Consider the following 13,641-nt stretch of genomic DNA (forward strand, 5'->3'; position numbering starts at 1 on the left):
CTTGGCAACGTCATCTTCTATGTCACCCTCCTTATTTACGATTGATCCCAGATATCTAAGTAATCACTTTGCGGGATCTCCTTCTCACCAATAGGGCAGAAATCAACAAGGTCACAACGATCTACGGGACTGACCAATAGGAGAAAAACAGCAAAATATTTCTACAGCATTGATGGAAGATTTAAGGCCGAAGAAAAGATTGATGACAACTGACAAGGAATAGAAGTCTAAGTAGCAGCAGCAACAGAATTTTGGGTGGTCAAAACTAGACCATTTTGCGTAATTTTGTTTCCATTTTAAAGGCTGTTAAGTTACCTACAAACAAGACCAAAATCTTGAGTGATAAGTTATATTGGGAAAATTATGACCGGTTTATTGAAAGAGTGAAAGTGTTAATCAGTTACAAGATTGGATGTTCTATTAGTTTAGTTGTTATAGACTTAGAGTAATGTGTTTTGATCTTTGAAGTTAGCAATTTGTGCAATTCATGTTAGAGAGTCTATAAATACATCTTATTGGACTTGCAAAGATTTTATTTTTTCTTATTTTCTCCCCATATGTTTTGAGTTTGAAAAGTTTCGGCGCTACTTTATTGATTCAGTTATAAAGTATTGCTGGTTTGCTTGGTTCTGTTCGTCAATTTTGCCTAAAGTGTTCGTCCATCTTACATCAACTCCTTTTGACAATTAAAAAATCTTACGAGTTACGACATTTGGTGATGGTAGTGATGATGATAAGAAGAAAATCCATCAACATCGGAGCTTAGTTAGATGCAAACTGATACATAAAGCCTCCAAGAGGTGAGGACCAGCAAGTTCTACAATTTTTTTTTTTTTTTGGTGAATAAATAATGTATTACCAAAGCCTGAGGGGGGCGAGGAAAAGGAAAAAAGGGGGGGGATATACAAAGGGAGGATAGGGGGGGGCAAGAGGAACCAGCTAGCGGATTCTCAAAAGAGAGCTATCTAAGCCCCAAGAGACAACAATATGCCTGTTCCTTGGGGAATCCAAAAGGGCCTTCAAAGGCAATACACCAAGCTTGGAGGAGACATCAAAAGAGATGGCTTTCCAAATCAAGTCGAACGAACGAGAATTGGAGGTCCATCTCCGAAGGTTCCTTTCCATCCAAATGTGATACAAGACCACACCAAACACAAGCTTGCTTATAGTGTCGCAGATAGTGTGCCCAGGGAAAGTCATGTCCAACCATAACCACTCTCTAGCAAAGGGGAGGGGTCTCCTTCTGCGAGGAAAAATAAAAGAGTGGGCTTTTTTCCAAATGGTAGAAGAGAAAGGGCAGTCAAAGAAAAGGTGTCCAATGTCTTCATGGCCGGTCAAACAAAAGATACAAGAGGGGGTAACTGGGATTCTTCTACGTAGAAGAAAATCTTGGGTTGGGAGGCAGTAGTTGAGGGTTCTCCAGGCAAGGAAGTTGTGACGAGGGATGTGACCTTTGAACCAGACTATCTTATGCCAAAAGATAGACGGGGCTTGGGGTCTAACTAGATTCCAGGCAGAACTGAAGCTGAAGAGGCCATTAGAAGAGGGGAGCCAAATGGTCTTGTCCGCATGGGTTGAGGGGGGGAGAGAGGAGAAAGGGGGGGAGGGAGTTCCATATCCGGGAGAGGGTGGGGGGAAAGGGGAGGGGGGTCCAAGTTCCATTGAAAATGATAACGGAAAGAGGAGCGGACTTGGAAATGTCGGAGGCATAAACTGCTCTTGCACCAAGAAAGTTATACAGGACACCGTTGGGGTGCCAGGGGTCAAGCTAAAGGGAGATTGAGGATCCATCCGCGATAGAGGAGGAGGTGGCTCTAAGGGCCAGAGGGCGAAGGAGGAGGATCTTGTGCCAGACCCAAGATGAATCCGAAGGGATGGGAGCAGTCCAAATGGAATCCTTTTTGAGGAAGTGGGAGTAGACCCAATGGACCCAAATGGAGTCATGCTTAGAAGAGATTTTCCAAATCAACTTCAGAATACCTGCGGTGTTGGAGTCACGAATACGGCGAATTCCGAGGCCTCCTTCAGATTTGGGGAGGCAGACGGATTTCCAACTGATGGGATGAAGGAAGTGAGAGGTTTTTTTTCCTTTCCAGAGGAAGGCACAGAAAAGGGATTCCATAGCTTTGATGGTGGCTTTAGGAAGGCTAAAGATGCCACACCAATAGATGTAGGAGGATTGGAGAACCGAACGGATGCATTCTAGCCTGCCCGCATAGGAGAGGAGACGACCTTTCCAGAGTTGAAGGCGCTTGCAGATATTCTCCAGCATGGGGGTGCAATGGTGGCTGGAGAGCCTAGCAGGAATGAGGGGGAGGGCAAGATATTTCACTGGGAAGGAGCCCAGGGAAAACCCAATGAGGCGGAGGAGGGTATCTCTATCAGAATCCGAGACACCAGAGAGAAAGAGTTTGGATTTAAGAAGATTAATGCGAAGGCCAGAGAGACTCTCGAAGAGGTGGAGGGAGGACAAGATGGCCGAGATGGAGGAGGGGGAAGCTTTGGAGAAGATCATAAGGTCATCCGCAAAAGCCAGGTGAGTGAGGTAAGCTTTTTGCATTTAGGAATGGGGGAAATGAGGTGAAGGTCAGTTTTGGCTTGGATGCTTCGAGAAAGGACTTCAAGGGCCACACACGAAAGTCGAAGTATATACTTTATTCAGTACAAACTTTTTTTTTTGAGAATCCACTGTGATAATGAGAAATATTTTTGCATATCCGCCCAAATTGATCGATAATATCAAAATCTAAAGGAAAGGGGAGAGGGGGTAACCCTGACGAATTCCGACGGGAAGCCCATCTGGGAAAGCACCTCACAAATGAAGTCCCATCTAAGAGAGTCAAAAGCTTTGTGGAGGTCAATCTTCATAAGGGCGGCAGGAGAATGAGATTTTCTGTCAAAGCCCCTCACAATTTCAGAGCAAAGAATGATGTTGTCAGCAATGAAGGCAGATTGGTTGAGACTGACCAGGGAAGGGATGACAAGCCAGATTCAGTTTGCCAGGATTTTGGCAATGAACTTGTACAGGAGGTTGCATAGGGAGATAGGTCTAAAATCAAACAGTTTTGGTAAGGAGTGAAGCACCGTCATGAGCCCCCACCCTCCTCTGCCCCCCTCCGCCCCTCCTTTCACCACCACCACCTCTACCCCCACCTGCTCCACCATCTCCAACCCCTCCGCCTCCTCTATAACCTCCATACACAGAGCTCCCATAATCCCATCTCTTCCTTCATCCACTGTGAACCCACCCCCTCCCTCTACCACCGTCAACCATGGACCTGCTTGGTCCTCCCTATTCTCTAAACCTCCCCCTTCCTCGACCTCAGGCCACTCCCTACATTTCATAAAGCCCTCCTCTGACGCCAGCTCAACTTTTGCTCTCTGCCCAAGCAGCCTATCATCACCTGAATCCTCCAAATGGAACTCCTGCCTCCTGGGTCACTTTCTTGGCTCAAGACCCTCGTTCAACTTCGTCAAGTCTTCTCTTACTAAGCAGTGGAAGGCTCAAGGCTCTCTGGACATCTTCCTCCTCGACACCGGCGTCTTCGTCTTCAAGTTCTTCTCGGAGGATATCAAAGCTCGAGCCCTCGATGGTGCTCCCTGGCTCGTTGGCTCTAAACCGATTTTCCTTCGACAGTGGGATCCCTTCATCCAACTCCACAAGGTCGACCTCAGCTCCATTCCCTTGCAGATCACCCTTCCTAGCCTCCCATTCCAATACTGGACTCAAGAATGTCTTAGTCGAATTGGCTCTGTCTTGGGACAGCCATTATACTCTGATGCCAGAACTCTAAAAATGGACAGACTCTCCTACGCAAGGATCTGCATTGAAGTCCCTGCTGCTATCCCTCCTCTGTCCTCCAGCACCATCATGGAAGTCGATGGGTTTTGCTTTGAGCAGCCGGCCAAGTTCGAATGGCTTCCCCCTCATTGTTTATACTGCAAAGTATTTGAGCACCACTCCAAGTACTGCGCCGGAAAAACCCAGATCACCTTCACTGCTACTGAACTGATCATCAATGGCCCTCCTACTGCTGCGATGACCTCGGCTTCTTCCCTTCCAGACCAACACGACTCTTCCGCTGTCGCTCCTCGACCAAGGAACCGTGAGGCTCAGCCATCTCTCTCTATCGAAGTCTCTGGCTCGCGTCTTCCTCCTAGGATAGCTCCTCAGTCAACTGTCTTCTCCAGATCTCCCCTTAGAGATCGAGCTAAAGTGCGCCGCCGTTGGGCTCTTCTGGCATTGGAATCTCCTTCTCGCAGGGCTCCTGCTTCGAGTTCTGTCCCTGCGAGATTGCCGTACCCCTGCGACGCTGCATCTGGCCAGCTTGGACCTGCAGCCTGGATACCTCCCTGGCACTCCACTCAGACCGAGACACTGACATCGAGCCTACAACCTCCGAGGCTCTCATTGGCCCCCCAATGCCCCAAACGAGTGATACTGCTGCACCTTCGGAGCTGTGCCCTAGCCAGAGCTTTGCGCACAACAATTCTTTCTCCGTTTTGGCTACTGCGACTGTGGGAAGCTCTCCAACGTTACAGGTTGCCCTGAGGACCAAGCACCTGCCCTCGCTGTCCTCCTCTGACGCTGGTTTGCCCAGGACTCAAGCCCCCATTTGCCCCTCTTTGGCAGGTAATCTCGACCCTCTGCGGGGTCCTTTACCAAGTTCCCACCCCCCTTTACCAATCACTGTCAACACCTCTGACTCCTTTCCTCGTTCCAACCTTCCCCCCCCTGGCCCCACCACTAACCACTTTCCCAGATTACCCCCCCTCTTTTAAATCAACCCCTTAACCTGGTCCACCCCACTTCTAACAATTTGGCCCAACCACTTTCTAAACCGACCTTTCTAAACCAACTTCCATCCTTAGTTCTACAATTATTACAAAGGTGTAATCGAGAAAAGAGAGAGAGAGAGCTTTAGATCTATATTAAATTCTTAGCACTAATACCGAATTTTTAAGACAGATATGATGAATGCTTCATAGTTCATACCCTGTGGGTTTCAAAATAAAAAAAAAGTATGGTAACATTTGAACCATAAAATCATATCATTTCATGCAAAGTTTATAAGATTCCATGCGATAAGGCTTACATCTTCCATAACATCAGTACTTTAATGTAGTATTTATGTTAAGAAAAACCTTTCCAATCGGCTGTTATGGATTTATGTTACCTGGTCTGGAGATGCAAGACTATTGCTAGGATCGGCAAATTCAGCTACAAGTTCGTCGGCCACCTGGAAACACTCTTAGCACTCAGGTTAATGTAACTACCATAGAGAAAACACTAACATTACATGAAATATGGATCTGTGTAAAAGTTGGTATTCGGTAAGCAAACAAGGAGACAACCCCACTATGACATACAACTTAGGCACTACCTATGGATATCAATTTATCAAGTATCAGAAAACAAATAGTTAATAGAATGAAATACAGAAAAGATTCAGCATAATAAACAAATTGTACTCCTGCAATGAACAATGTCATAAAATGGTGGAAGAGAATTCCAGTAACCAACCCCAAGCAGTAGGGATAATGCTGAGTGAGTTGAAACACTCCTGCAACTCGAATGATTTTCACACAATCGATCAAAAACAGTAGAATCAATACCACAAAATTCCTGCAGTGGTATACAAAATCCCTCTCCTTGGTATGCAAGTATACTAGTAGTTTGCACCCTAGTCACTGAGCCAGTAAAGGCATGTCTGTGATATCAATACAGAAGTCTACCAACTTAACAATGCCCTGTGTTCAGAACAAGGTTCAAGATTTCCGTTCAACTGGGGTATCGACCCTGGTCAAAACCGAAATGACACCAAAATATGGTAACAAAATGACTGAAATGATCGAAATATACCACTGGCATATTTCAATGAAAAAAACGGAGCATTGAAGACCCCTCAATTTACATGCCATTTCGTTTCGACAACTGTCGAAAGCAAAATATTTCATCGAAATTTCGGTCGATTTCAGTATTTCAACTGAAATTTGGAACTATGGTTCACAAACGTCCAACTTAACAACCAGAATCACTTAAACTAGGGGCTTATCCATATTCCATGCACCATCAATCCTTACTGATGAAGCTTCCTTCCATCACCACTGCTAACCTGACGAAAGAGTCACAGGAAGCAATGATACCTTTCTATAGGCTAGTACCTTAACTTTCCCTCACTTCAGCCGTCTTCCAGTTATTTACAACCCATATATAGCTGCAAGGATTCTTCTCCACAGGCTGCCCATCATTTGCAACCCTTCCAGCCACTAGGATAATAATGCTCCATTCAAGGTAGTAAACCTTCTGTCCCCAGCTCCTCCTCCTTGCTTTTGGAGAAGTCCTAATTAAAAAATTAGAAATATTAAAGACCTATATACTATACACTTAACGATTGCCTCCAACAAATGACCCTGATTTGGAAACGCAACTGAAATTCATCACAAGAGAAGCCTACTATGGAAATTTCTTTTTCCACCTGATAATCTGCTTCTCAATGACCTCCACCAAATTCCATGCTTTGACCCAGAGACTACTCGAAAAAACACTTTGTTTCTTCTTCCCACTAAGAAAATGGACTTTTTCTGACAATGGCCCTGAAGTTGCTGAAAATTTCCTCCATAACCAAGATGGGAATGGTATGACTACTGCAAAGGGAATGATGGTATGACATAAGGTTTCCATACTTGGAGAAGTAATTATCCTTCCATATTGATAGCCACATTCTCTCCATAATCAGCTCCCACACAGAAATCTTATGTGTGGCCTCTAATGGAAGTCATAGGTGGACCAAAAGAAGGATGTTCATATTACACTGATAGCTATCTCATTATTGCTCCAAATCAAACACCACACCAACTTCAATTTTGACTCATAAGTCAAATTTGAACATGATACAGCCTCAAAGAACCTCCACACCCAGCTCTGGAACCTTAGCTAGTGAGACATCCCACAAAATGTTGTAGTATTAATCTGCAAACAGAACATGAGATCCAAATTAGGAATAGAGAAGCCTTCCAGAAGACCTCTTTCTGTTGACATTTTCATCATTATGTCCAAACCGTCCATTATTAAGAGCAATAATAACGTAGAGATTAGTTCTCTGTAGCAACGCCCCCAGCAGCTTTTGACATGCCTCTGAAACAGTCTATCAAGATTTTTTTTTAAAATCCACTGAAGAGCAATAGGTTTCATCCTTCTGCCATTGCTGTTCAAATCTCTTTTGTTACCCATTTTTCAAGAAATTCCAACTCTGTGGTTGCAAACCTTTTCAGTGTTAAAGATTGCAAACCAACCCTAAAATTACATTCTTTAATCTTTAGTTTGTAATTTCAATGCCAACGTTAACTTCATACTTGTTAGATTTCAATAACGATGAGCATAAGGTCTTGAGTTTTAGTTTCAATGGCTACTTACTTCATATATGTTGGATTTCAATAATGATGAGCATAAGGCAAAAGATATAATTCATAACTAATGGGTATAAGAAAAAAGCTTTAGCTGGTTTTTCTTTTTGCCTACATGTATCACCAAGGCTACACTGCAGTAGCCACTGATCAATCCAGAACTAAAATCTGCATCATTAAAAAGGTTCGAACTGCCAAGGCAAATGCCCGGGTTGAATATTGAGGGTGGCCACTTTGCGCAATAATGTCAAAGGTTAGGACTGACCCCAAACTCACCCCTCCTGGGATCCAGCATAGGTGGAACCAGCACTGGGTAATGGCCCTTTAGCATAGAAGAAGGCACTTTTCCAAGTTTCCTGGATCAGATTTAGAAATTTATTTAAAGTCCCAAGTCTTTGAAATAAAGCAAATATAATAACTGAGGAAGTTTCAAAGCACTTTGACCAGGTCGAAGATCATACAAACAAGACCGATCTAACAAGATAATTAATCCAAAACAAAATAAAGAAAGTAATAGAAGCAACCCGCAGAGCTAGTCAAGCATAAAGTTCATAATAAACCAAATGAGCACTCAAAGCAAACCCATTAAGGTGCGCCCCAAAAAAATAAAGATTATAAAAATAAAAAATAAAAAGTAGAAAATAGACGAAAAATGCAAAAAAATGATAGATATGACTTCAGATGCCACTGACCTCATTGTAAGTGGTTCTCCCCTTGCTTTCGACTTTCTCACAAACTACGAAAACCCAGGACATGATAAACACATTAAGTTAGTAGGAAAATAATCAGCAACAAACCTACAAAACAAAAAAATTATCCCACACCAGAGCAAACTGACTGTAAAAACACATGAACTCTTTAAAAGTTTCTCAAAGATTTTCCCATAGAAATGAGTTTTTGTTATCCATATACCACCTCATAAAAAAAATCTGGCTCGAATTGGATCTTGAGAATCCAGACCACCAAGAATTGCTCCAGTTTTTATGTTGAATCATAGAAACTTGATCACCATCACGGGAATTTCAACATTTGTCTCCATACCTAACTCCCACTATCATAAAAACTAAATAGGTAGATGTTTTGAATCCCATAAATCATTATAACTTTTCACTGTGGTCAGAATTGGAACTGCTGATTAAAACTGGTCTTAACCATATATATTTAGCATATACCCAAAAATCATGGGAGTTAAAACAGTTATAATTCAAATGGACAATAAAACTAGTATAAAACCCAGCCAAATGAATCAAGAATCAGTGTAGGAAGGAAAGTCACCTTTCATGCTAAACTGGCGGAGTCCCCTACCACTCTTATCCGGACCAACCGCTCTTTGACCCCTCTTCTTCTTCTTGCCACTGTTTAAAAATCAAAGATTAGTTAAAGACTTGTATAGATCATAGTTATCAAGGCGTCGCCTTGCGCCATGGCGTCCAGGCTCCTTGGTCGCCTTGGGCGCCATGGCGGTGTCGCCTTGAATTTTGACCCTTTAAAACGCCAGAGTCGCCTTCCCGCCTTGATAACTATGGTATAGATTCTTTTTTTCAAGTCCAATTCAACTAGATATACAGTACCTAGCAGCCAGAAAATAAGAAAAATGCTTCCTAATTTCATAAAATCAACACTAAAAATAGTAGACGAACAAGAACTTCCATACCAGGTGTACCATGGTGCATCACAGCAATGACCAGATTCATGGGCATCACAAATTTGGGGGTTTCTCAATCAACCAAAATAACCATACAAAAATTTCATTCCATCGGATTCAAATTGAACTCCTATGGTTCTCCAAACCAATGACAAATACCACCTAACAAGCTAACATAAACTTAATTTCAAGGAAAAAGAAAAAAAAATAATCAAAAAACTCACACAACGCCGCCTTGAGATCCAGCGTCATCTCCATGAATGTCTAGATGATTCAATCTAATAAAAGTGTTCTCGCTGATAGGGGTCGTCATAGCCGCCTCACTCCGGCTTGACGGAGACCCCACACTTCCACTCGTCGAGACGGATTGCCCAGAGAAGGTGGTTCCCCAAGACCTTGTAGTCCCAACTCTTGAAATGCTCGGCGGATTCTTCTCCCCATTTTCTGAATGATTCCCACCAGTAACCACCATTCCTACCAATTTTCCCTCCAAAATTAAACTATAATCAACATAGAAAGCATGACATAACAATAACTGAATAACCTAAGAACTCAACAAAGCAAGATCTCTGCTTCGGAGCAAAACCCCGAAGAAACTAACCTTATTAAACCTTATAATTGGAAAAGAAAAGGCCTCAAGCATCAGTGACACATCTTCTGTTTGCGGATTAATCAGCAATCGCCATATGGGTCTGTGTGTGTGAGTGTGTCCGTGACAGATGTAGCAAATGCTAGAGGCAGTAAAACGTAAAACGTTTAACGTTAAACAAACGGCGACCAACACAGAAGAACGTTTAAAGGGGAGAGAGGAAGGGAAGAATCCACAGGGTTCAATACTTCCTCCAGTCAGAGAAAGATGGAATAAAAAGGAGGGAATGTGGGGCGTTTGGATGTTTTTGTTTCGTTCTTATTAGTTTTAGAGCTCTGACTACAAAAAAAAAAAAAGTTTTAGAGCTTAACAGATGGAGCTGTATTATGCATTTATGCACCAGTCCTTATTCTCTCCCAAGTCCCACTCCATGCCCAATGGTGCATGAAAGATCGATCTCCCACTATAAATCTGATACTAATATTTTGGGCTCTAATCACATTATCCCAACCGTTAACCACATCGAATTAAATAAAGGAGCTGGAATCAAAGGGAGAGGGATAGGAATGGTAGCACACTATGTGGCTATGTGTCTCTCTCCCCCCCCCCCCATTGAAATGGCTCCCTTACCCCTCAAAAGGAGGAAGAGAGAGGGAGGACTCGTAGGGTGAGAGCATATTATATACCGCTAGCATACCTAGCCTTTTTCCTTGAATGAAATCAATAACTAAAATGGAAAATTTTGTAAGAGAGATAGACAAAGAGGGTACTTTGAACAAGTGAGGGAATACACCAGCAAGGAGCAACGAAGTGGTTTCATGCACAGGGACAAATAGGTCATCTCATGTGAGGAGGGGAGAGAAAGGGTGCAGTATTGAGTGTACGGTGTACCCTCCATATTCAATTTACAGAACTTTTCACTTTCTTTTTAATAAGGGAAAAAAGAACTTTGTCTGGGAGTGTGGCCTACGTCAGCACTCCCATGAGTCTCTCTCTCTCCTCCCTATATGAAAAGACACATATGCCCTCTTGTTTTGAGGAGGAGAGACATAGACTAGCCAGCACTCCCAGACAAAAAACTACTGCCCTTTTAATAATTACCTTGTTATGTAAGTAGTTTCAAAATATTCTAATTATTTTTCTTATAAGCAACAGATCGTTGCTTGGTCGTGTAGCCCTTGCACTAGCACGGGAACCAAAGAAAATACACGTAAGGCATCAATACAGATGGGATTTTTTTTTTATTTTAGAAAGGGATATACAGTGAACGTAGAAACTGCACAATAAGCAGCATTCTTTTTTTCCAACATAAAAAAATATATAAACTAAGAAAACAAATAAATAACAATATAAGCCAACAAACACAACTTCTTCCACCTAGCCTTATCATAAAAGAGTTTACTTGTCCTCGCAACAATACCTTCAGAAAAAGCTTCTTAATAACAAACCAAACAGATAATACTAGCAAAATATGAAAATACTCCCATGGTCAAGTATTGTTCAGTGGTTTAGGAATTAAGTTGGGCACTAAGGAAGAGTGTGTCCATGCCTTGACAAATTGGCATCCCATCCAAACTGTTATGGTGATTCCTTGGAGAAGGCCTCTGGCCTCTGCTTCAATCTCACACCTTGTCATGCCACGATCCAATTCAATAAATATAAAAGGATTTTGAAACAAAATACAAGAAGCCCAATGTTGGTGACAATTTTTCTCACATGTGTGGTTGGATGCACAAGCGTGCCAAAGCCAACAAAGGCTCAAAGGATGTGATCGATGGAAATGTCGATTTGACTTTTACTAGGAGAATACAGATTAACCTCGTACCTCGATTGCTTCCAAGGACTTTTGACAAAAACGTGAACTGTAATACAGAGAATGATTACGAGAGAGAGAGAGAGATCCACGAATGGAGGATCTGAAATTGATGCTGACAGATTATCTACTTGAACAACTAAGAACATTTGAGCAATTCCTAATGAACACTACTACACTATAATCCTATAAGTAAATTATTCCTAATCGTAATCCTAATTATAGGAAGGTAAAGATAAAAGATAAGTCAATCAAGTGTGATTTTAATGAAAGGTCCCTTCTTATCCTCCAGCTTCCTATTTATACTTGATATTCAAATTTGAGTGGTTTGCTGGCCAATTCCCCACGTTCTCCTTGCAGTAGTTATAACTATCCAGGTGACCAACTGTAACTGTTGATACTGGAACGTGACAGACTGACCATAATCGTCTTGCTCATGGTGCATGCAACCTGTCAGCAAAACAGCTTTGAGAATAATGCTTAAGTGAATCAATATGATTCCCTAAGCCCTTTATTTATATTAATAAAACCATAATTACATGGACATATATGCCCTTACATAACCGATATAATATGAACCAGGAAAAGAAAGGGAAAAACATAAGTAGGAAAGGTCCAGAATACCCCTACAATATTCTGGCCCATATATTCTAACACTCCCCCTCAAGTTGGTGCAAAAATGTCACACATGCCCAACTTGGCTAGAAAATTATGAAACACTTTGCCACTCAGCCCCTTCGTGAACACATCAGCCAACTGATCAGTAGACTTCACATACGGAACACAGATTAGTCCAGCTTCAAGTTTCTCCTTAATGAAATGTCTGTCCACCTTATTCACCCAAAAAAAAAATGTCTGTCCACCTCCACATGTTTAGTTCGGTCATGTTGGACAGGATTATGAGCGATGCTAATGGCAGTCTTATTATCACAATATAACAGCATTGGAAGTTGGACAGCAACCCCAATGTCTTCCAACAGCCTCTTAAGCCACAACAATTCACAGATACCATAAGCCATCGCACAGAATTCTGCCTCAGTACTGGATCTTGCCACCACATTCTGTTTTTTATTACTCCAGGTGACAAGGTTCCCACCTGCAAAAGAGCGATATCCAGAGATGGATTTTCTATCACTTGAACCAGTCCAATCTGCATCTGTGTATGCTTCAACCTTCAGATGACCATTGGGAGATAAAAGTATTCCTTGTCTCGGAGCAGACTTCAAATAGCGTAAAATGCGAATGACTACCTCCATATGAGAGGAATAAGGGTTATGCATAAACTGGCTGACCATACTAACTGCAATGGCAATGTCTAGTCGAGTGTGAGAGAGGTAGACAAGTTTGCCCACCAATCTCTGATAACGACCTTTGTCAACTGGTGTGCCTTCTTTCTCTTTGAGTCTTGTCGTAGCTTCTATAGGAGTGTCTGAGAGATGACACCCTAGCAGCTCTGTTTCAGACAGTAGATCCAGGACATACTTTCTTTGAGATAGAAATATGCCATTTGAAGAGCGAGCAACCTCTATCCCTAAAAAATATTTTATAGTCCACAGATCCTTGATTTCAAACTCACGGCCAAGAAACAGCTTCAACTTTTTAATCTCATCACCATCATTGTCGATTACTACAATATCATCAACATAGACTATGAGGAGAGTTACCTTATTACCCACTCATTTGATGAATAAGGTATGATCAGCATTGCTTTGCTAGTATCCCACTGAAAGCATAGCCTTGTGAAATCTACCGAACCAAGTTCTAGGTGACTGCTTCAAGCCATAGAGGGCATGCTTCAGTTTACACACCTTACCCTTGGTAGCAAGACTGGAAAAACCTGGAGAAATGTCCATATATACTTCTTCCTTTAGTTCACCATGGAGGAAGGCATTCTTCACATCCAACTGCTGAAGATCCCATCTAAGGTTCGCTGCACAGGATAGCAATACCCTTACAGTATTGAGTTTTGCTACTGGTGCGAAAGTCTCCTGGTAGTCAATGCACATAACTGTTTTGACCAGGTCATAAGTAGACTGGTCATCCTTTCGATCATCTCTTAGACCGGTTCTTTTTAGTCTAATTATCTTTTGTGCCCAAATCTTACTGGCCCTGACCATTGACCGAAAATGGGGTGTAAACACCCAACCAGCTTCATTAGTGAGATAATTAAAACTACCAACGTAAAGT

The 13,641-nt window shown here is 42.3% G+C and overlaps 2 protein-coding genes and 1 long non-coding RNA gene across 4 annotated transcripts in view; 1 reads left to right on the top strand and 2 right to left on the bottom strand.

The window, feature by feature from the left end:
- LOC122651718 (transcription factor-like protein DPB) overlaps window positions 1–9,713 on the bottom strand; it is a 34,119-nt gene extending 24,406 nt beyond the window's left edge. Inside the window, exons 1-5 of one of the 2 annotated variants that reach the window (XM_043845220.1) lie at window positions 9,654–9,713; window positions 9,277–9,526; window positions 8,683–8,762; window positions 8,100–8,143; window positions 5,178–5,240 (exon numbers count right to left, since the gene is read on the bottom strand). In XM_043845220.1, the coding sequence (XP_043701155.1) occupies window positions 5,178–5,240; window positions 8,100–8,143; window positions 8,683–8,762; window positions 9,277–9,524 (435 nt within the window). In that variant the 5' untranslated portion in view covers window positions 9,525–9,526; window positions 9,654–9,713. The remainder of the gene's footprint in view (window positions 1–5,177; window positions 5,241–8,099; window positions 8,144–8,682; window positions 8,763–9,276; window positions 9,527–9,653) is intronic. The other variant, XM_043845219.1, reaches the window with a different exon arrangement.
- On the top strand, window positions 2,508–7,212 carry LOC122651719. The gene is made up of 3 exons (XR_006331498.1): window positions 2,508–2,518; window positions 2,581–2,590; window positions 6,992–7,212. It is a non-coding gene; the product is annotated as an uncharacterized LOC122651719 (long non-coding RNA).
- The window catches only part of LOC122651717 (histidine--tRNA ligase, chloroplastic/mitochondrial-like), a 28,286-nt gene continuing 22,770 nt past the window's right edge, over window positions 8,126–13,641 (bottom strand). Inside the window, exon 12 of the mRNA XM_043845217.1 lies at window positions 8,126–8,225. The gene's annotated coding sequence lies outside the window, so the exon portion shown is untranslated. The remainder of the gene's footprint in view (window positions 8,226–13,641) is intronic.

Source organism: Telopea speciosissima, chromosome 2, assembly GCF_018873765.1.
Source record: "Telopea speciosissima isolate NSW1024214 ecotype Mountain lineage chromosome 2, Tspe_v1, whole genome shotgun sequence".
NCBI lineage: Eukaryota > Viridiplantae > Streptophyta > Magnoliopsida > Proteales > Proteaceae > Telopea > Telopea speciosissima.